Source organism: Doryrhamphus excisus, linkage group LG1 (assembly GCF_037039965.1).
Source record: "Doryrhamphus excisus strain RoL-2023G ecotype Guam linkage group LG1, RoL_Dexc_Guam_v1.1, whole genome shotgun sequence".
In the NCBI taxonomy this organism is placed as follows: domain Eukaryota; kingdom Metazoa; phylum Chordata; class Actinopteri; order Syngnathiformes; family Syngnathidae; genus Doryrhamphus; species Doryrhamphus excisus.
In genome coordinates, this window is record NC_136357.1 from 8894086 (window position 1) to 8918122 (window position 24037).

Sequence of the window (24037 nt, forward strand, 5' to 3'; positions counted from 1 at the left end):
TCATTGCAGCTTGGTTTTTACACTTTCCTGTAATATTATGAGATGGAAAGCACTTACTAGACTGATTTATTTATTTTATGCATTATGTAATGTGTTTTCCACAGTCGGCTTAGATCTGATGTTAGATTTCTTAAGATGTCTGACTTCTGTCTGTGCCAGACCATTTTATTTTTTATTTTAAATAAATGGTCACGGCCAGGGATCAAACATGTGACTGTAGACATGCTGCAGGGTAAGAATGCAGGTGGAGCGTAGGAGACTCCTCGGTGTGGCGAAACCACTGAGGCCCACTCGCAGTGGACAACCAAACCTCAGTGGAATGTCTCCCCACCATCGTCCCCCCCCTCACACACACAGTGCTCCAAATTAAGGCTGTGGGAAGGACTGCTCACTGAAAATGATCATTTGGGAATGTATTCACAAGGATCCTTCTCCACTTTTAGTCGACTCGCTGTACTGAACACCACTATGGAGGAAGCATGGAAAAGAGCAGTATCCTCATCTTGGGTTGTGTGCACAAGACATTTTACAACTCCGGAATGCAATGGAAAGACATACAGTAGTCCCTCCTTGGACCTGACATAGGGTCTCCTCAAGACAGACAGAGTCCATATATGGACACGGACTGTATATGAAAGATTCTCCATCAGCGCACAAACATGGAAACTTCTCAGCCAGAAGTAAATGATTGAGGGCAAATGTTTAAAAAGAACTGTCAACAAGATGCGGTGCTGCAGTGAGATACAAGACCAGTGAGAGGCTGTAGCAATAATTAGACACTGTGTGTGTGTACGTATGTTGGGGGGGGGGGTTAGGTGAACAGGTGTTTAGGTCAACAGTTTAGACCAGGACTACTGATCTGGATCTGGGGAGGTTTTCATTTTATTTCAGAGTACCACGTAGATTCTCCGATTGGGCCTCTCTGTGTGGAGTTTGCATGTTCTCCCCGTGCATGCGTGGGTTTTTTCCGGGTACTCCGGTTTCCTCCCACATTCCAAAAACATGCTAGGTTAATTGGCGACTCCAAATTGTCCATAGGTATGAATGTGAGTGTGAATGGTTGTTTGTCTATATGTGCCTTGTGATTGACATGGCGACCAGTCCTCTCACCCAAAGACAGCTGGGATAGGCTCCAGCATACCTGCTGAGGATGAGGATAAGCAGTTGGAAATGAATGATTGAATGAATATTTTCTTTGGGAACAATTGTGGCACAATCTGAACAAATCCGAGGTAGACCACCACTTTTTTCTTGATACAAATACAGACAGTTGAAAAGTCTATTTTCCCAAAAAGTGTAGCTATTTCCGGCACTTCTGGCATTTCTGAACTCAATTTTTCCACAAGGATTCTTGAGTAACCCCCTATGAGCGCTAAATGAATCGTAACAGTTCCCTCCCAATAAGACTCCCCCCCCCCATCATGGTCAAAGCTGACCGAGCAGCATCAGATATGGCCGACATTCCTGCTACTTGGTGCGTCCCCATCTGTTAGAGAGGAACACAAACAAACATTGTAGGAGGAGTGCCCCCCATCCCCCACACAGAGAGGCCACAAATATTCCACCATCATGATTCCTAGCCACATTTTGTTTCTGTAGTACTGGAAACCTTCACGTTGGGTGTTATTACTGCAAAGCTCAGCATTTTATTCCGTCTGTGTCCACACTACAGGTTGGAGGTTTGGTAAAAGCTAAGCTGCATGATTATACATTGTCATTTGATCATTTGATTGAGAATATGGCTGATGGTTCAAATGAAAAAGTGGCTGACAGCCGTAGACGAAGTAACATCAGTCGACGTTGACCGTGCTGTTCTTTTCCGGAAATAAAATTCCTTTGAAAATATTTCAAGTTCGGCAAAGATGATGACTCACATTCATAACTGTGGACAATTTGGAGTCACAAATTAACCTAGCATGTTTTTGGAATGTGGGTAGAAAGCCGGTCTACCCGGAGAAAACCCACACATCCAAGGGGAGAACAAACATGAAAACTCCACACAGGGATGGCCGAGGGTGGAATTGAACTCGGGTCTCCTAGCTGTGAGGCCTGCGCGCTAACCACTCGAGCACCATGCAGGCACATGGCATTATTTATATTATTTGTTTGTACCTCCACAAAGACATTATTGCCTTTACACAAATATGAGCCTTTGCTTACCTTTGCACAAGCGAAGTTTAACAGAAGTATAACCATTTTCTCCTGATCTATGTGACATTCTTCAAGTCATGCAAGCTATTTTGAATGTCTATACTTGAATGGTTACCAGGGATTTTTATACTTATACTTTTATTGAAAGTAATGTGTGCCAGTTGATGAATAAACCAGCAGTTAATTTGCATTCCCTGCTGTTATTTTCAGTTGGCAAAGATAAACAGTGGTGGGGGATTTATCCTGCAGTCATCGTCATTGAGATAAAACTGCCCAGTTTATTGTGATATTGATTTGATTTGTATGACCCAGCCCTAGTATGTATACAAGTAGAGCCCTTGCCAACCACAAATTCCATACCTGTACCTTTTAAGCCAACGGAAAGGTTGAAATCTAATGATTGACATTAGTGTCACTTGGACCTCCAGGGTCAGAAATGACCTGGTAGTGCAGACTTATTACTGCCAGTAAGCCTTGGCAGGATGCTTCAAATAGAGCGTGCACATAAAACCCAACTGAAGCCAAACTTGTTCTTCATTCTTGGCATGCAAACAAAATTCTCTCAACACTGTGAGAGATGAAAGATTGTCTCATTTAACAGCAAAAAATAACATGGCAGATGATCTTCAATGGAGCACCTGCAGGGGAACAATCTGACCTTCATAGCCAAAGAATTTAACTCCTAACGTGCAAAAAAAAGAAACCCCAAACTCATGTGACCTCTTGAAGAAAATCTTTCAATGTATTCTGTGTATTTTAAACTCTTAATGACAGATAAATCCCCATGTATGTGAGTAGTATGTCACGGCCTTGTTGTAACGCTGCGGCACGTCCCGGTGCCTCACTTGTGGTCGAGTACAAGTCCCAGTGTGTTTAAATGGATCATCACTTTCAGGCAACCCCAACAAGGCTTAAGTTACAGCATTGGGCCACGGCCATTTTTCTGATTATGCTCCACCTAATGACTGTGACCGTGCATGGAGCTATCTAATCCCAGAGTCCGGAAGTGACAAGGCGCTCTCTGTCTCTATTTATATATTTCTAAATATCTGGCGCAGGTCTGCACAAATCATCAGATGGCATTTGACGAGGAGCTTGCCACCTTCAAGCTTCAAGTATCCCTTCAACGCCTGGCGTCTGTAGCATTATGTCAAATATAATGTCGGAACTGTGACCACGTAGAGATACGTCATAATTCCAAAGAACCTTAGATGTCTCAAAACAGGACTGAAAGGCACAGGTAGCGCTCAACCAGGGATCAGAAATGCAAGATTCCAGGTATCAAACAACAGAGCAGGCTGGCCATTAGCATATGCAGTATATAATGATATTAAAACTAGTTATTAATATTTATATTACTACAAATGATAACAAATAAATCTCCCCATGCATCATTTTTGTACATATGTTTTTCATGGATATTCTATACATTCATATGTAGTATTATTTATTTTTTGCCTATGTTATTGCAGAGTGTCTTATATATAATATATATTCAGAGTTATAGTTTGATGGTGATTGTTGTGTTTACAGTTTATTCCTATTATTATTTATTTTAGCTTAGTTTATTTTGTGGTAAGAGTATTTATATGCATTTATTTACATTTAATTTGAATTAAATTTACAATGTTGTTTATTTTAACCATGTGAATTTGGTGACACAATATCTGAGTGTGAATGGTTGTTTGTCTATATGTGCCCTGTGATTGGCTGGCGACCAGTCCAGGGTGTACCCCGCCTCTCGCCCGAATACATCTGGGATAGGCTCCAGCATCCCCGCGACCCTTGTGAGGATAAGCGGTAGAAAATGATTTGCTGATATCATACATGATGGTTCTTTTTGATCTTTTAGAATGGGTGTCAAAGAAAAAGTAAAATATACACAATAAGGTACACAAAAATATAGTAGTTACTGATCCATTTAGTGTACTGACCAAGGAACTAATGAGTAGTAGTTAGCGTTAAGTAGGTTAGTTCCATATTAACTTCTGTAATTTTGTGTAACTAATTGTAAAGTGTTACCAAATTCTGAAGTTATGTGTGGTTCCAGGTGCATATTTTTCCCCAAAACAATGGTAAAATTCCAAATTGTACAACATGAGAGGTAATATATGGATGTTTCTGGCCTGAGAGTATGTGGAAGTAGCCTCATCAAGCACCTCACTTCCATATTTTGCTCATTATCAAAATATTGTTTTCTACTTTAGCCACTGAAGGCTTTGGCAATTGCAGTAACTGTTGTGTTGTCATGGGAATGCTGCTCATGTTAATTTCACCTATAATATGAGAAATTTTGCATCATTATGTGATCATAAAATGAGTGGTGACGTGTTTTGCCCTGTGATGGAAGCATACTGTCATTTTAACGACCTTGTTTATGATCATCACGTAGGCCTTAAATATGTGCCATGGACTTATTTATCTGACCCCTCTTTACTATCCGACATGGTGGGAAAGTGACGATGAAGTGAGTGTGATTTCAACTCGTTGACAGCACCTGTTTGCAAATTCAGCTGTTGCCTCTCTTAAACAACCAGAATCATATCTGGATCAGGATCAGCATCAGGATCAGGGCTCTCACATGCCAGAATGGTGCAGAACGTGCAGCACAGTTGTGTGGCGTTAAGTGGCTGTTGTTTGCTGCCAAAAACAAAGTATCTACTCAGCTGTTTGCATACGTGATTGGAAGCAATGGGCTGCAATTAGGCAATGCAAAAGCCGTTGATGATGTAGTGCAGTTTATACCACTAGAACCTCAGTATAGTCAAATCAAAATATTGTGCAATGAATACCTTCTACTTTGTTTTCTAGGTGGAGCCAAGGCGTCAAGGGAGTCCAGTTCAGGGGCCTTAGGATCTCATTGCTGCTATTTGCAGATAATGTGGTCCTGATGGCCACTTCAGGCTGTGACCTTTAGTGTTTATTGGGGCACTTTGCATCTGAGTGTGAAGCTTCTGGGATTAGACGCAGCACCTCCAAGTCCGAGGCCATGTTTCTAAGTCGGAAAAGGGTGGAGCACTCCCTGAGGTCTTGAAGGTGAGAGCGTGAGTTTGATAGGCGGATCGGCGCAGTGTCTGCTATAATGTAGTTGCTGTACCAGACCACTGTGGTGAAAAGAGAGCTGAGCCAGAAGGCAAAGCTCTCAATTTACCAGTCTATATATGTTCCCACCTTCATGGTCATGAGATCATTCTCATGAGCTTTGGGTCGTGACTGAAAGAGCGAGATCGCAGATACAAGTGGCTGAAATGAGTTTCCTCCGTAAGGTGGCTGGACTCACCCTACGACATAGGGTGAGGAGCTCAGTCATCTGGGAGAGGCTCCAAGTAGTGCCGCTTCTCCTTCACATCGAGAAGAGCCAGTTGAGGTGGCATAGGCATCTAGTCCAGTGCATCCTAGACCCCTCCCTGATGACGTGACTGGGCATGCCCAGCCAGGAAAAGGCCCTTGGGCAAAACCTAGGACACGCTGAAGGGATTATGTCTCACTGCTGGCCTGTAAACGCCTCGGAGGAGGTGGCCGGGGACCGGAAAGTCTGGGCTTCCATACTGCGACCATTGCCCCCGCGACCTGGACCCGGATAAGCAGTGTAAAATGGTGGATGGGTGGATGAATGGAATACCTTTTATCCAATTGTAAATACAAAAATCGCGCTTAATTATACAGGTGTACCTAATGAAGTGTCTACTGCAAGCATGTCCAAAGTGGCCTCGTTTATTGAGGTTAATGGGTGACCATTAAATAGACCTTAAATAGACCTTTACACTCGTATTACCCAATGTTGGAGACATAATCACAGCCAAGCCATTTATGATATAAATAAGACTTGTGGTGTGTGTTGCTATACATGTCTTCATAATGGGTGGACAGGAAGTGACTTTGGGGGTTCAGACTCGAGGGCATGAGTTCTGATTCTGATTCTGATTATGGTGATCATTGTGGTTATTATTATGGCTTATGTTGCGAGCTCATTCCAACCTGCAATAAACGTCTATTGTTCTGGCGATCAATAATATAATGCATGTGTTACTAATGACACCTAGTAACCAGTGGGGATGTAATACCACAAAGTTTTGTCTTACAACATATATAAATAATAGGGGTGGGGGTTACATTTTCACAAAATTTAAAATATAGTGGATGGCCTTTAATTTTTCTCTATGATTTTTCTGTCTATAGACTACTATTCAAATGTTTATAATCTTTACGATGCACTGCAAAAAAAACCTTTAACAAAAAAGAGAGAGCAAGAGAATTCTGTCAACAAAACACTTGCGTATGAAGCCTTGCTGCTATTTTTACTCCTCTATGGACGTCGAGGGGAAAATATCATAATGGATTTTCCCAGAACGCCGCTGATAAATTCCTCCCCAGAGCCTGTTAAGAAGGAAATACAGATTGAGACGATACAAATCCTGGAGAGGCAGGGGAGAGTTTAAACATCACGATATGCCTCAAACAGCTTTTAGTCTGTTTGCAGACTTGTTATTATTATTATTATTATTATTATTATTATTATTATTATTATTATTATTATTATTATTATTATTATTATTATTATTATTATTATTATTATTATTATTACTATGCTAATGCCAACCATTTGCATCAATCACAATTCCACAGATAGCTTTCTATTAGAACACGCCAGCCTGTAGATTAGCAAGATAGTTTTCTATTGGCGTCCCTGTCAGTCAATTTTAAAACACAAAGATGAACAACATGATTTCTTCCAAATCGAAAGATTTTTATATCTAGATTTTCTAGATCTAGCTTTTTCTTCATTCTGTAACTGAGTTGTTTGCCAGGCGTAGCAACAATAATCCATAAAAGCAAGCAAACCCTGAGCAAGACAGGAATTATTTTAAGGGACATATCTGGTGGCGCTGGACCTTGGACTCTTGGCACACAGGCTTGGATCCATATTACAGACCAAGGCAGGTGCACGAAAGAGAAGGCGATCCTAAAAATATCCCAAGTATCTTTGTGAAGATTAGAAGACACTAGTGTGTCCTCGGTCAACGCCCGTCTGGGACTGCTTTTTAATAAGCCACACATACATATAGTATATGATATTTGATTTTTTTTTTTTAGGTAAGCATGATACCGATCACTTAATTGTATTGAATCTACTATTATATTTTTTTATTATATATTATAAGATTATGGTCAGTTGTATTTATTTATTTCTTTAGTTTCAGTTTTTATATATTTTAAGCATGTTAATTTTGAGAAATAATACATGAAATAAACTAATAAATAAAACACATTTATTGTATTTATTCATGTAATTTTTACCAATTTCTTCCATCAATTACAACTTTATTTTTATTATTTGCTTAATTATAATCATAATTATTTAATTTTGTTTTCTGTATTTTTTGTTTGGCTTATATTGAGCATTAAAAAAAATAATATTTTTTATTTATATTTTTTTGTTGACATACTGTATATATGGTGTTCCTTGTTTGAAAAAAATGTATTTAATTGTTGTGAGTGCATCATATTGAGAGCCTTTTTTAATATTACCTTTCCCGTTTTTTTGCACCTCAGATTAGAAATGTGGCCCCTATTTATGGCCGACAACTTACAAAAAGGAATGATAAAGATCATTCAATAAACATTTTCCTAGAGCAAGCCAATATAGTCTAGACTCAACCACGGTATACAAAATATTCCAACTACGACCACAACAATAAAGATATTTTGGTATAATTTGAGGTGTGTCTGCCTGCGTCACAGCTACATCACATCAACAGTTTACAAGAAGGATTTCCTGTAGATTATCAGGTGAACTCCTCATGGTCTTTGGAGCTCTCAACGCTGAATAAATGTCCCGAGGGGGAGCTGGGTTGCACAGCCATTAAACGGAGCTTCCATGCCAGGCGGAGCCACTGCAGTTGCTCACCCAAACACTCGTTCTCGCATGCAGACACACAGTGTATGTTTTTCAAAGCCTGTTTGCAGCTGTTTGTGGTCCACTGTCTAAGGGAGGAATGACTGTGGAATGAGAAATAAACATCACAGAATGACAAATGAGGAATGAGAGTGACAAAAAAAACATCAGACTTGGTTTAAATGATGTAAATGACATACTCAATGAGGAGATGCCCCTGGTCTTCATTCTGTGTGCACGTTAAGCTGCTTCTGTTATCATCAGGAAGCCCCCCGCATCCCATATAAAGACCTATTAAAAGCCATATGTGTTTCAAGCCGACAAATCACCACATCGACCCCTCGCAAGACATCCCGGCCTCCTCCCACCCCAAAAAAAGTATTGGATGTCTACAAGGAATCTGCTGGCCCCCACCCTCTTCTAAGTACATATTTGTGAGGGCACAAGGAGGCAGAGCCTGCACTCCAGCTTCACGTTCTCTGAGGCACACACGGCCCCAGCTCTCCCCGCTCTCGCCTGGTTTAGTTTTTCCATTTTTCTTTTGGGGGAACACTTCAACCTTTAAGCAGCCATGGATGCCATCAAGAAGAAGATGCAGATGCTCAAGCTCGACAAGGAGAATGCCTTGGACAGAGCTGAGCAGGCCGAGTCAGACAAGAAGGCAGCGGAGGACAGAAGCAAACAGGTCAGGCAACGACAATGTACCGTGAAGCAGATGGAGACCTACATATGCATGATGTTTTCATTGTTTCATATACTGTATATAACTTGCTTGTCTTTATCATATGCATGTCTTTAGTTAGAGGATGAAATAAGAGAGTTGGAAAAGAAAATGCGTGTTACTGAGGACGAAAGAGATAAAGTGTTTGAGGAGTTCCAAACTGCTGAGGAGAAGCTGCTGACCGCAGAGGAAGTGGCCACCAAGGTATCTGCTCTTCACCCATACTACCTCTCTAAACTTTGCTTTCTCTTTTCTCTTGTCCTGTCCTGTCCTCTCCTCTATGTCTGTGTATGTATATATATGTATGTGTGTGTGTGTGTGTGTGTGTCCTTGGTCGCCCAAAAAAAAACACACACACAACTGATACGGGCCTCAGCTTGAGGATGACTTGGTAGCTCTGCAGAAGAAGCTGAAGGGAACAGAGGATGAGCTGGACAAGTACTCTGAGGCTCTTAAGGATGCCCAGGAGAAACTTGAGCTGGCTGAGAAGAAAGCCACTGATGTAAGTAAGACAGGGACACCTTCCCCCTTTCACCTTGCACCTTCCTCTTCCTCTTATCACTGCATGTTCAAGCGTCATTGCACACTTGTTTTTTTCAGCTCCAGAAGTGTACATTTCTCAATATATATATATGTATATATATATATACCCTCAAAAATACTATTTGGGGATACAACTATTGGTCCATAAAGCTACCCTGGGGCCTGATAACATCATCATAGTAGTGTAGAACCCTTATAGAACCCTATGTAGAACAGTAAAAGGTTCCAAAAACTAAGGGTCATTACACAAAATAGGCTGACAGTCATTTTTAAAAACATTTACTTATGATAAAACAGGGGGAATCCTACTCTATATGTCGCTCCAATCATGTACAAGTCAGCCCAAGGAAAGTCACCCTAAACCTGATGCCAACACTCAAGGCATCTATTTTCAATATGGACACATGATAGTGAGCGGTAGTATTATATTTTGCACACTAATCCCCTTCGTTTTATATGTCACTGACTGCTGAAGGATTTTTTTCCCTCCCCTCCGTGAAAATCAAGTCAGACAGAGCCAGCGGAGAGAGCGGATATATATAGACAACTTCTTTATATGGTCAACATTGAGCTGCAGGCTGCTTGCTTAGCAAAAGAGGGAAAAAACACTCACAGTTCCTCCTCTGGTTCCAGCAGTACGCCAAATATAGTTGGGGGGGGGGGGTATGGCATATCATTTTCTATTGTATCTACATAATGATATATAGGAGGGGAATGTACTTACTGTACCATAGATAGATAGATAGATAGATAGATAGATAGATAGATAGATAGATAGATAGATAGATAGATAGATAGATAGATAGATAGATAGATAGATAGATAGATAGATAGATAGATAGATAGATAGATAGATAGATAGATAGATAGATAGATAGATAGATAGATAGATAGATAGATAGATAGATAGATAGATAGATAGATAGATAGATAGATAGATAGATAGATAGATAGATAGATAGATAGATAGATAGATAGATAGATAGATAGATAGATAGATAGATAGATAGATAGATAGATAGATAGATAGATAGATAGATAGATAGATAGATAGATAGATAGATAGATAGATAGATAGATAGATAGATAGATAGATAGATAGATAGATAGATAGATAGATAGATAGATAGATAGATAGATAGATAGATAGATAGATAGATAGATAGATAGATAGATAGATAGATAGATAGATAGATAGATAGATAGATAGATAGATAGATAGATAGATAGATAGATAGATAGATAGATAGACAGACAGATAGACAGATAGACAGATAGATAGACAGATAGATAGACAGATAGATAGATAGATAGACAGATAGACAGACAGATAGATAGATACATAGATACATAGATACATAGATACAAAGATACAAAGATACATACTTTTGTTTGTTTATTTTTGTGTGATTTTTTTTATTTTTTAATATTTTTATATGGGCTTCTTTCTGGGCAAATGCATTTTGTTAACACACAAATGTCACTTAATTGACCTATTTATTTGTTTGTTTTATATATGAGTCAGGTAAAAAAATATTTTACGTATAAAATATTACCACTCTGGCAATTTTTTATTGATTCACTTTTTAACATGAAAGAAAGGGTGAGATTATGCTCAGAATATCGTTTTAAGTATATATTTTGGTGGTTTTATGTGAACTTTTCATAGATTTTTTGGTAACCCTGCCAGTATCACATATGTAATGCTAATATTTGTCCAGCAGAGGGTGCTGCAGGCCAGTTAGTCCCTGTGCTTATTGGGTTAATTCCTGCACATTGAGAGGGGCGTGCACATCATTAAAGGGTAATTCTAGTGATGTCAGTTTTAATTCGGCATTGTATTACTTTTATGATCCGTGGGACGGATGATCTAAATGTTGATTTGTAGCAGCGATATAATTCTTTATCGGCAATTGAGTTGCTTTATCAATAAGAACTACTTCCTGGGCAATAGCTGGCGTAGCAGCCGGGCTGCATGTCATCAGGCAGCCCACAATGAAGGACGTCATCTCACTTCTTTGCATGATCTCGGAAGCTTGAGCGGTTTTTTTTCCTTTTTTGAGCGTCTAAGAGAGTGTGATCATAAAGGAGAAGAATGGCGGGACCCTCGTCGGTGGAGGCTGTCAAACGAAAAATACGATCTTTGCAAGAGCAGGCGGACTGTGCGGACGACAGAGCCCAAAGATTACAACACGAGTTGCATGAGCAGCTCAAAGCCAGGGAGCAAGTAAGACTCAAACGCTGCCTCTGTCGTTATGTAGGTCGTTTGCCAGTCAGATGGCGGCCTCGGCCATGCGGGATGCTGCACTTGAACTTCACCTGCTACCAGCACCAAACGATTCATAGCATTCATTCAGTCATTATTTGTCGCTCCAATCAGAGCTCCTGCCTGTATAAGCGATCTCTGTAGGAGTGACTTTATTGTTTGAGTCAGTCCCAACAACAGGAAGCTGAAGCTTAAACCACATTTGATGTGACAGATATCGCTTGTCATGCCCATATAAGGTAAATGGCATTTTTACCCCTGCAACAGATTGATTTTCCACCTTTTAGGAGAAGCGTAAATCCTTCAATCAGGGCTTATTCTGTCTGAGGTCATGCCAGGCTCAGTCTAATATAGCTTGATCTCCTTTGTCCACTTGGTTTCAGCTTAACAGCTCAATGTGTAGTGTTGTAACTTCCTTGTTCTGTTCTTGAGGTGAACTTTGCTCTGTGCTGCCCCAGGATGACTTATAGCTAAAAACTGTTGTTTTATGTGTGCACAGGCGGTGGTGGCTTTACAAAAACTGGTTTTGTGCCTGAGTAGGGGAAGACACCGTTTTGGGAGCTAAATAAGTAGTCCTAATTCAGGTTGTTTAGTTTTTTTTTTGTTTGCCCAAGTAGAATGTCAAAATGCGGAACCATCTATGAGGAAGTCAAATTATATTTGACTATAGCAGGGGGATAGAAATTATCATACAGTTTGCGTCTCCTTTACTCCCAGAAACACTGATTTCCTACAGCATATTTTGCAGCAGGAATGAAAAAAGAAAAAAATATTTTTTTCTTTATTTTCTCAAGCTGCTGTGGCTCACCGGAAGCCTCACATGACTTTGTAAAGTTTGATATCTGACTTGTTCTCCTCCTCTTCCCAGGCTGAGGGTGATGTGGCTTCCCTCAACAGACGCATCCAGCTGGTGGAGGAGGAGCTGGACCGTGCTCAGGAGCGTCTGGCCACCGCCCTGACCAAGCTGGAGGAGGCCGAGAAAGCCGCTGATGAGAGCGAGAGGTGGGTTCTACAACCAGTTCTGATACTTAGGTCGGGTATTGTCTTCATGTCCTGATGTGTTTTGGTTGTGTCTTCAACAGAGGCATGAAGGTCATTGAGAACAGGGCCATGAAGGATGAGGAGAAGATGGAGATCCAGGAGATCCAGCTCAAGGAGGCCAAGCACATTGCTGAGGAGGCTGACCGTAAATACGAGGAGGCGAGTTTTTCAGATATTTGTCTTAATAATGGAGAGTAATGTTTCATAATTGAAGCCTAACAGTGTAGAAAAACAGGAAAGAATGAATTGGTGGTTAATTCAATGTTGTATACATTTTAGATTTTTATAATTATTATTTAGATTTTATTTTATTTTTTCATATTTATTTTATTTTTATTTATTTATTTTCCATGTATACATTTTTAGATTTATTTTTTTACTTGGTGGAAAATGCTTTAAAAATGTGTTTAGCACAATGGTTAGGAGTTGACAGTAATGTTAGATTTTCAAATAGTCAATAACAAATGAATAGTCGTGTAACATTACTGACTTTTGAGCAAGAAAAAATAGTTCATTAGCTTTGCTAACCTAGGGAACCACACTCCGCTCACCTTCCAGTAGTATGTGTGGTATGCACTGCAATCCAAACATGCAATTTCCAGTTTAGGCAGTTAACCGGTCTGGTTTCTGCTGCTGCTCTTGCTTTTGCTCCATTCATTTATGCCATTTACTTCAAGAAGTAGATACTACGAATACTACTTTGAGATTGATAATTGATTCATATCCATAAATCAAGTCAAGCGCTAACTGTCATATTCGTTCACGGTCATGACTCTATTCTGTGCTGCACCTAAAGGTGGCTCGTAAGCTGGTCATCATTGAGGGTGACCTTGAGCGTACAGAGGAGCGTGCTGAGCTGTCAGAAAGGTAAGATCCGGTCACTTCTATATACCCGCCCTCACTGTGCGGCATGCCAACGGTTGATGTTGACGCAAAAATAAATACCCCGGCCATCTGTTTGAGTATGACGCCTTACTGTACGCCTTTTTTACTGTATGTGCCGATCATTTGCACACGCTCCCTGCCTGGCTTGAATGGCTGCGGCTTGCAAACGATCGCCACTCACAGACTATGTCGAAGGATGGACGATGAGCTAAGAGTTGTGGAGCAAAGCATGAAATCGCTTAACTCCTCAGTCACACAGGTACTACGAGCCAAAGCTAATACACTTTTTTTTTTTTTTAAATGAGAAATCTCCACTTTGCTTGCTGTGCTCGTTCTTTTCCTTTTTTATACTCTTATGCTGCGCTTGTACAGTTAAGACCAAAATGACTAAAGTATATTTTTATTGGCTGAATGGGTATTTTGTAATGGAAATGACACAAAAATGTATATTTAAAAAATCTCCTATTTTGACCCATTTTTGTCATACCCTTTCATCTAGTAAATATTCACTTGAACTCAACATTTAATCACTTTCTGAATCATTTTGGGCTTAACTGTAAGTTTCCTTCATGACTCTAAATGCCACCAAGCAGAACAGTACAGTTTTGATCCTCAGATGTTGTGAAGGATACCAAAATCACTTTAACTTTCATTTTGGCTCTCCTACAACTTGGGGTGTAAAGGCCAGTGGAGGGTATCTAAGGGGGGAATTGAACACACTGGAGCCTGCCCACAAACTATACAACAATGGGATTGCACTGAACAAACTTGTCCTTTTGTACTGTTTGGTGGAAACACGGCTTAACATTGCAGGGACTGTGCAACATGAACACTTTGCATTGACCTCATAAAATGCTAACCTGACGCTATTTGATCATGCGCACACGCATTCCTGCTCTGTTTAATTTACTTGGGGTTCCCTAATGATTTAATCCCTGTAGTTCTTATGACTATCTTGTTTCCTTCCACCCCCCACCCACTCCAATCTCCACCTGTTTCGTGTCTGGTTCTGTCCATGGTTGTCCTCCCTCTCCTTTCCCTCTCTTTGCACCTATGTCAAACAAACCAGCAAATGCGCTGAGCTGGAGGAAGAGTTGAAAACTGTGACCAACAACCTGAAGTCACTGGAGGCCCAGGCTGAGAAGGTAAGCGCTACCTACTGGCGTACTGCATGCTGACACCTCCTCCCGAGCTCCTTCAGGCGGAGCTTCTGCAGAACCACGAACCCTAATTTCTTTTGTGTTACTTTGTGTAATCATCCGTTAGGTTTGATGACTTCTTTTGGAGTAACCAATGCAGAGGTGACTCCATGGACATGTCTGACTCCTTTTGTTGTTTGTGTGCCACAGTACTCACAGAAGGAGGACAAATACGAGGAGGAGATCAAGGTCCTCACAGACAAGCTGAAGGAGGCAAGTATCAACATTTCAGTTCAGTCAAACATGTCGTCTCTTAAGGTGCACTTCTTTCAAATTCATGTTTCTTCCCAAGGCTGAGACTCGTGCTGAGTTTGCTGAGAGATCAGTAGCCAAGCTTGAGAAGACCATTGATGACCTGGAGGGTATGTTTGATTCCAATATCCCCACACCCCAACCCTTGATTGGATTTTTTTGTCGATACCATTGTGTCATATTGTTGGTACTTTACAGCCAATATCATCATGTCTTTTATTCCACTCAGCATAAACAGGGATTAGGGTAGCAAATTAGTGGGGCCAGGATTATTGCACCGTCTGCTGGTTGCTTATGTGCAGTACAGTCGTGCCTCGCTCCATCATGGTTTGAACATTGCTCCTGTGGTTTGATTTTGAGCCACACTTGATGAACAACAGGTTGTATTATTTTGTAATTTATTTCTCAATAGCACAGAAATAATAATAATAATCATCATTAATAAAATAACACAGGCTACTGTTGTGACCGTACTCCTAGCTAAAACTCAATTCTGAATCCCGGACGTCACTTCCTGTGCACACGGGAAGACGTTTATTGAAACACAAAGAAGCACAAGTCTTATTTATGTCTTAAATGACTTATTTTCTCTGATTATATCAACTATAATGGTGACTAAAGGGGTGTTATTTCATGTCTAGAATGCTCTAATGATATAAATCATATTTAAAAAGTCAAACAGGTTTTCTGTGCTCTAACTATGAAGATATTCCATTTATTAATACTGAATCCTACTTCACGGATTCATTTATCACGGTCAGGTCTGAAACCACAATAAAAGAGGGATTACAAACCTCATTTCAAAACTAAAAAAATAATCAAAACAACTGACTTTATTAGACTTCAAGTATATTATTTTCTTTTTAATATTATAAAAATTTGTTTCCGGACAAAATGTGTTTTTCAATTATATTTCAATAATTTATTTTAAAAAGCAATACTTAATACGAGACCCCAATTGAATACTTTCACATTTAGGCAAGTCAAAGCAAGAAGGTTTTTTATTAATTTATATCTTATTTCTAGCCATAATACCTTGAATACTATATACTTAGTCTCGAGAGAACCACGTAGTAAAAAGTAGTAAAAAAAGTTGATATTACAGTCACAAGGCAGTTAAATATTTTTTTCTCGAGGACTTTACCCTGGCTTCTGCTGCACTGTCATTCCTGTCATTCTCCTCTGGTGTAACTTTTATTTTCCTCTTCTGTTTTCGCTCTCCTCTCTCTCTCCAATGAATGACCTTCACCACCTTTTGTCATGTACTCCTCCTCCACCTTTGCCCCGCCTCTCCCCTGTCACTCCATCCGTGGCCCACCAATAGATGAGTTGTATTCCCAGAAACTGAAGTACAAGGCCATCAGCGAGGAGCTGGACCACGCCCTCAATGACATGACTTCCATGTAATTTTTTTCCCCCCCGACCCGCCGTGCCTTCTCGTTTCATGTTATGCGGTTATTCTGAGTACTACATCCTGTAGCTGATATCAGCTCGCCGGGATGCTGCTGTATGTTACTACGTCACATTGTTTTACTCAGCCTTGAAAACAATGTATTTCTATGTGTGAGTATTCTCTATGCCAATTTATGAGTAAGGTCATGCATGACACATAGAATAGCATGGACCTCCGATTTCTAGTCATCAGTCATACAGCAAAGTGGCATCCTTAGCAAAGCATGTAAATCACTGTAGCCCCGAGCGTTTCCTCTTTTGATTGATTGTCTACTAATATGTCCAGCTACCCCCCCCCACACCCTCACATTAAATCACCCACCCTCCTCATTTGCTCTGTTTTGTGGCGTGACTCTGTTTTGATGTTCCGTCTGTTTCACTCTACCTCTTCTCTCCTCCCCCTCACACAGATAAATTGTTTACATCTCATCAAAGACGCCTCCTTCCGGCTGAGTGGCATCTGTCCGCCCTCTCCAGCCGTCCCTCCATCTTCCTTTCCCTCCTCTCATCTGTGCTTTTCCCATCATCGTGTTTGTTCTCATCCTCATATCAAAGTCCATCCCATCTCTTGTACAGAATCCTAAAATCGTTCTGCGTTGTGTAAAAAAAAAAAAGAATAAACCTCATCCCTTCTATGTACGCTGTATCTCTTTACTCTCTCCCTATTTATTTCAAGTGGCTCAACCTAGAAGCCTTTCTTTTTATGTTCTGTCTCTATTTTTCTTTTTCCCCTCCACTCCTTTTCATGTTTTAACATCGCAGAACGTGGACAATGCTTAAGCCGAGACTGAACGCTAATTACTGCAGCAGGGAATCTTAGTTGGGGTATTTTGGGAGATTTGGAAGATGTCGGTAAAGTAGTGAGTTGATGGAGAACATCGAGTTGGATAAAACAGATTGAGAAGCTTCGTCTGCCTCTCTGTTGCAATATTCTGACACCTGGGCATTGTACGTTATGCAGTATTTCAATAAATGTAAAATGGAAATACGCTGAGTCTTCTTGAAAGTGAGTGTATGCGGCAAAAGTGGTGCTTCAGCCTTCAACATTTACATCATTCATTTACCAATTTGGTTATAGTTTAGCTCGGACTAACATTCAACTTGTTAAAAAAAACTTGTTAAAGTTGTGCTTTGCCTGGATCATAGCCACCTGAACCTAATGATTCGTGGTATACACGCTCTTCTCACAGTTAAAATGTTTTTAAAAAAATGTTGGCCAAAACTCAATAACTCAAAATAAAAAAACTGTACTGTATGCACAGTAGTTGAAATGGTGTATTGCTCAGCCCATTGTTAACTTTTTAAAAATTTTAGCTGTAAATGACACAAGAAAGTGGCAAAAGACTGTGAGAAGTAGTGTTAGAAATACAAGTAAAAGTACTTTCTATTTACATTGTTTTCTTAATTGACAATTTTGTGGAAAAGCAACCTTTTTCATTGTTTATAAATGGTCCTGATATCTCGTAACGTAGAGCAGGGTTTTTTCAAAGTGTGGCACTGTCAGCCTTCCTCAGAGAATATAATACAGCTGCTGTCTCAAGAATTAATTTTCTGCAGCATATTTTGTCTTTTCTGCTGCTGCCTATATGTTAAAGGAAGTGCAAATGGCTGTCTGGCTTTTTTATGGCTTTAAACAGCTGTAGGCTTTTCTTTACTTTAATATTTTTATTATTCTGTTGTCTCTGAAGGTAATTGTTCTTAGCACAAGTTCCAGTTGTCATTCAAATACTCACTTTATCTTCAAATTTCACCACTTTATCAATAATTTGGTGCTTAACTCTATGCAGATTTGAATCAATCATGTTATTCTAAAGCCCATCCAGTGTTTTTAAATGTCTCCACCCTGATTATCTTTTCTAGCAAAGGTAAGCTTTGCATTTTTCCGGATTTCTGAGTTTGTTTTGTTTTGTTTAACTGTATGATGGCCTCCACCTAAAACTGCTGTGTCACTAATGTATGCCTCGGCCTTTAATTGGGGCTATTTTTTTTATTTTAAATGTACTTACAAGTGTGTGACTGTCATATTTTTTTTAAATCGTTCTGATCCCATTTATTACCAACTACAGCAAGAATCATCAATTTTGCTTGTGTTTTTATTCATCTGAATAACAATGTTGTCATCTTATTTTTGAGTGCTGTGTAGCGCTGGTTAAAACACTTGCACGTTAATAACTAATATAGCAAGCTTGATTCTTAACATAGTTAATCTTGTGTGTGCAGTGCAACTAATACAAGTTTGTTTTTTGTTTTTTTACACATTTCCAACAGAGAAACTTTCCCATGCTAAAGAAGAGAACCTTGATATGCACCAGATGTTGGACCAGACCCTAATGGAACTGAATAATTTGTGAAAACGCAGTCTGACCCTGACTTGCACTGTGGTGTTTGCTTCCTTTTTTTGTATTTGCACCTTTGCTACCCCATAAACCTGTACCTTGCCCATGGTGCAGATACCATGTGTATTGCACCATCCTGCCTTCAGTGGAACTCAAACCAAGGAGCTAAGGGAAGTAAAGCTTAACCATTCCCTTCGATGAAGCCCAAAGTGAAAAGCATGATAGTTTTTGCAAGCCAGTTTTTAACCTGGTAATGATAGATTTTCCTTGGGTGGAATTGCAGGTGACTTTGGTTATTGTTTTCTACATCTGTACTGATACATACATGTGTTCGCTTCCACCTTCATTTTTGCACACACCAAAAAGGACAAAGTGGAGAAATTTAGCACGTAATGGAACCTCACGATAATGCCTTTATTGAATTCTGTAAGAAGTCTAGATGCTGCACTTCTCTTAAAAATAATAAATATTCTGGTGCTAGTATATCCATCTTTAGGCATTACAATATATTGTTTTGGGGATTTTCTTCATTTTGTCTGTACATTATTTGGTTGTGCATTGATTTTTTTAATGGAGATGTTTCAAATGTTTATCATATTTGAAATGTTTAAAAAAAAAACAAATTAAAGCACGTTTTGAAAGCTTTCTAATTTGAGGGTGTATAGTATAAATGCAACAATTCTGGGGTGAATAAATGCAAGCAAGGGAAAATCAAATGTATTTTCGAATCACACACATTTACTCATACAAATGATACCCATTGGACTGTGCAACACAATAAATACAGTAAGCTGCAAGTATTCCCATTGAGGCATAATGAAGCAAAACAACGCAATGTTTATTAATGTGGTTGTAGTTTGCTGAAGTTTAAAACTAGCTATATATATTTATATTCATATTTAATTTTTAGTGGCTGATTCACTTTATTCAACAAGAATATATTTCATTTATTGTCCAATGACTAGTGGAGTAGTGGGGAGTACTGCTCTAATGACACTCGATGGCTCGATGTTTTTAATGATTGACATTTGACTAGTTGGGTCTGGCCGGATAACACTACACCGGAAGTGAGTCTTGACTGTCGAGTGCAACGTTTTTATTTACCAAACAAAGTGTCTTTTCTTTTTAAGAAATGGTAAATTTGTTGATTTTACGTCGTTTATGTGTCAAAGGTACAGCGTTACCTTCACGTTGGTCCACTTCATGGATGTCGCGAGCAAGGCAGCCAGACAAATTTAGTGTTTTTAACCAACGGCGACCCTTTGCTAGCCAGTCCAGCACAATCTTTTCAAAATACCGACTGAAGTCTTCCGTGGTGTGGATGTGTGGGGTCGGTGGAGGACTGGCTCTGGTTTTGGTGCTCAAATATCGAGCAGGGACAGACAATGGTTCCTGTGATGATAATAATAGGGTGAGGGACTCACAGGAACATCGATATGACTCTGCAATTACAGCGAGCCGCGTCCTGGTGGAGCGGATCCAGGTAGGATTGCATGACAGTTGAACTGTTCCGGTTCTTCCTCTTCTGATTCAGCTATTTGTTTGTGGGTTTCTTTTTAGACTGAAGTCGGAGCTCCGGGTCTGGTGGTGGGGGTGTCCGTTGATGGGGTCCATGTCTGGTGTGAAGGTTAGTCTATGGCTTGGACTTTTGCCATTGCTACTATACAGTGGAGCTACATCATCTAAAAACATTTTTTTTAATTAATAAAAAAACAAAATAATCAAGTCAAAAACAGGGAACACACAGGCTACAATATATTCCTGTGCATATTAAAGACAAGTGTAAAGAAAGTCATTTTACTAATTAATTACTTCTCTCCCAAGCTGATGAATGGTGGCTCGCTGCAGGGTGGAGAAAATGAGGGGGAGGTGTAGCACCTCATGCAGCATGTGTACTGCAGTAAAATGGCAGTGTTTGTTTAAGTTACACCTTGTTAAAATAAGTAAAATAAAACAACAACAATCATCATTATCTAGAAATCACACACGATCACATGGACTAATTATACATGTATTTATGATGAGTGCTATTGGACAGGGTCACCATATTAAGGGAAAAATCAGGACAATTCCAAGGTGCTTTGACTGTCAGGGGCCCAAATATGTGCAATTACTAATACAATGAGTAATTAATTAAAGGGGGGGGGGAGGTATGTGTTTTTTATGGGACCCAGAATCCCTGGCTGCACCCCTGCTGCTGGCTATATGATATGAAAAAGGAACCATAAAATCATCTTAATTTAGAAAAAACATATTTGACTTACTTTTTCAAGAAACCATACAGTATACCACTTACAGAGGACGCTTCCTTTAAGGAGACTTTGGATGTGAGAGTACATAGCTGGAGCTCTAGCAGGACTACCAGGTAGGTAAGAGACCCCTGAGAAAGGCTGGCAATCGCTTCAGATGATTTCAGTTGTTTTTCGGGTTATTAGCTTAGCCTTCTGACTGAAACTCTTAAACGCTTTTAAATGTGCTTGTAGTTACATTGCACACGGCCTACATAATTGTTTTTGTTTTGGCATGTCTGCGCACTGTGATCAGCTTTGAAATGCATTTATCGGCATATGCTGATCATGTGTTTTTTTTTGTCTTTTTTTACAGAAATGGGCCGATACTGATTGGTGGCCGATTGTTCATAGCATCCCTAATATTAATACATTAAAATATCAACACTCACCTACTTAAATGACCATTGAGGAGGGATAACAAAGAGTCAAAACATAAATTGTCACTAAGGAAGGGCATAATCGTTGATTGTTAAAAGTCCTGGATTCTGCAAAATGTACTTTTTATGATTTAATGGCAATATGTGTGCCTAGAATCTGTTTATGACCACAATTCCTGATTATTAGGATTAGAGTCTGTTCAACTTCACTAAATGTTGTGCAAACGTTTGAGGAATATTTGTTTTTAGTACCAAATTGAACAAAGAGATTAACATTTCAAGTTTCCACTTGTTACATGGCGATGAAATAATTGCTTTTGTAACATTTCCCACCATCACCCATCCGCTTTGTGTCATGACACATTAAATGTCATTACTGCATTTCAGGGATCGGTTATGCTGATTTGGAGAATAACGTACTGTGCAGCCCAAAAACTGTGATGCGAATCGCCAGCATCAGTAAGTCGCTGACATCTGCAGCTGCTGCTCGCCTGTGTGAAGAAGGGAAACTAGATCTGGATGCTCCAGTCCAGAAATATGTACCAGAGTTTCCTCAGAAACAGTTTGATGGACAGAATGTAAGTTACTGAACCCACTCAAAATGTCCAGCCTCCAGCAATCCAACCTGATTGGTCTTTTTTTTTTTTAATCTCTTTCAGGTCACAATAACTACTCGCATGATTCTGTCCCACTTAAGTGGAATACGGCATTATGAGAAGGATGCAAACAAAGTGAGGGAGGACAAGGAGAAAGCCAAGCGACTTCTAAAGCCTTTACAAAAGGAGAAAAAAGAAGACAAGAGCTCACGTGAAAACAAAATGGAGCCCTCAGAAGAACATAATGCCCAATCCAAAGACACACAGAAGAAAAAAGAGTTTGAGCATGAAGAGTACTACTTGAAGGACACTTTTGAAAATGTCACTCAAGCTTTGGACCTTTTTAAGGACGACCCACTCATTTTTAAACCAGGTAGACCACATTCGGTATTTGCTCATTGATTCTTGAGGATGGAACACATAGTTTCAGCAATTTAACAAGAGTAATGTCGCTTCCTTTCTCCGTAGGCACAACTTTCTTGTACTCCACCCACGCCTACACCCTCCTCAGTGCTGTCCTGGAGCAGGCTGCTGACCAGCGCTTCCTAGATGTCATGATGAACCTGTTTCATGAACTTGGAATGCTCAATACTGTGCCAGATCAGAATGAACCTATCATTTACCATCGCTCCAGGTAATTTAATTCTAGGTTACAGTCTATGGACTAAAGTGTTCCGACACACCTCCTCATTTGGAGATCTGTATGCCTCCGTATTTTCATTACGCAACATTTATATTTGAATTCCTAATGAGTTGGTTTGAGTTTGTGACATACATAATGTGCATGTTAACAAAGAGTTGTCTCCCACAGATACTATCATCTGAACAAGCGAGGACGTGTGGTGAACTGCCCGTACGTAGACAACTCGTACAAGTGGGCAGGAGGCGGCTTCCTTTCTACTGTGGGCGACCTGCTGCTGTTTGGTAACGTTCTACTGTACAGCTACCAGATTGCGCTGCTAAAGGACAAAGACGGCGTGCTTCCTGGCTTCCTCAAACCCAAAACCGCCGTAGCTCTATGGACTGCCGCGGACAAGACAGAAGCCAGCTGGGACAAGGACGGACGCTACGGCCAAGGCTGGCTAGTTGTCGACAAAGAGCAGAAGTACGGCCATTGCAGGAAGCGCAGACATTATGTGTCGCACACAGGAGGCGCTGTGGGGGCCAGTAGTGTCCTGCTGGTGTTGCCCAGTGAGGACATCAAGCGTCAGCAAGGACAGACCACCCTTCCACAGGGTGTTGTGGTCACCATTATCACCAACATGCAGTCTGTGGGACTCAACAGCACAGCCCTGAAGATTGCACACAAATTTGACAAAGCCAGAAGCGCCTAAGTTATTTCCAGGATATGTGCGCGTGTGTGATACTTCTTTTGAAATTATTATTGGGGAAAATCATATTTTTATATGAAGTTGATGAATTGAAGACTGTTGAACTAATGACGACTATATCTCACTGATTATGACACATTAATGCATCTTTACATGAGTCAAAGTGATTATGAATGAACAAGCATTTTTATTGCGCAATGAAAGGAACTCGTCATATTTAATCATCTTAGTTTGGATTATTTTTTTATTATTTCCCCATGACATGCTTTTTTTATGTCCAAGTGATTGCTCTTTTCCATATGAACTAAACTGATAATATTTCAAATCAAGATGTTTTATATCAAAAGTTAGTGTAACACACCACTGAAAATGCAGTCCAACCTGTTTTAATGCTTACTGAAACACATTCAATTGTATCAGATTTGGCACCGCTGTTGCTTCCTTGTGTTGTTTTTACACTTTATCCTGAAGTCTTAATACATCTTTGAGTTTTTCAGTTTAAATGTGAAAATGTACAATATAATATTGTAATACTAAGTTTAATAAAAAGTGTGTTTCAAGTTTTGTCCACTAGATGGTGCACACTACTAGAAAATTCAGCTGTAATGTAAGTTAACACGGTACAGTACTAGTTGGAAGAGGCATGACTGATTGTCAGCAGTCATTAGAATATTTAGGAATCTTTGTGCAGTGTGAAAGT

The 24037-nt window shown here is 39.9% G+C and overlaps 2 protein-coding genes across 12 annotated transcripts; both read left to right on the forward strand.

Annotated features, from left to right (window-relative positions):
- Positions 1-8491: 8491 nt before the first annotated feature.
- On the forward strand, positions 8492-19392 carry tpm1 (tropomyosin 1 (alpha)). 10 transcript variants are annotated; one of them, XM_058075201.2, is made up of 10 exons: positions 8492-8732; positions 8847-8972; positions 9145-9270; positions 12446-12579; positions 12660-12777; positions 13415-13485; positions 14573-14648; positions 14853-14915; positions 14995-15064; positions 16279-16361. In XM_058075201.2, exons 1-10 carry the CDS (start codon positions 8619-8621, stop codon positions 16359-16361), a joined length of 981 nt encoding a protein of 326 aa, XP_057931184.1. In that variant the 5' UTR covers positions 8492-8618. The 10 variants fall into 10 exon arrangements, with proteins under 10 accessions (XP_057931184.1, XP_057931179.1, XP_078645640.1 ...); XM_078789514.1 differs by lacking the exon at positions 8847-8972 and adding an exon at positions 16817-18668 and having other exon boundaries at positions 8494-8732; positions 16279-16357; XM_058075194.2 differs by lacking the exon at positions 9145-9270 and adding an exon at positions 16817-18668 and having other exon boundaries at positions 8496-8732; positions 16279-16357.
- Positions 19393-19675: 283 nt separating this feature from the next.
- lactb (lactamase, beta) lies at positions 19676-23910 on the forward strand. 2 transcript variants are annotated; one of them, XM_058075190.2, is made up of 6 exons: positions 19676-20153; positions 20303-20369; positions 21798-21988; positions 22070-22379; positions 22475-22640; positions 22818-23910. In XM_058075190.2, exons 1-6 carry the CDS (start codon positions 19875-19877, stop codon positions 23338-23340), a joined length of 1536 nt encoding a protein of 511 aa, XP_057931173.2. In that variant the 5' UTR covers positions 19676-19874; the 3' UTR covers positions 23341-23910. The 2 variants fall into 2 exon arrangements, with proteins under 2 accessions (XP_057931173.2, XP_057931172.2); XM_058075189.2 differs by having other exon boundaries at positions 19677-20225.
- The last annotated feature ends 127 nt before the right edge of the window (positions 23911-24037 follow it).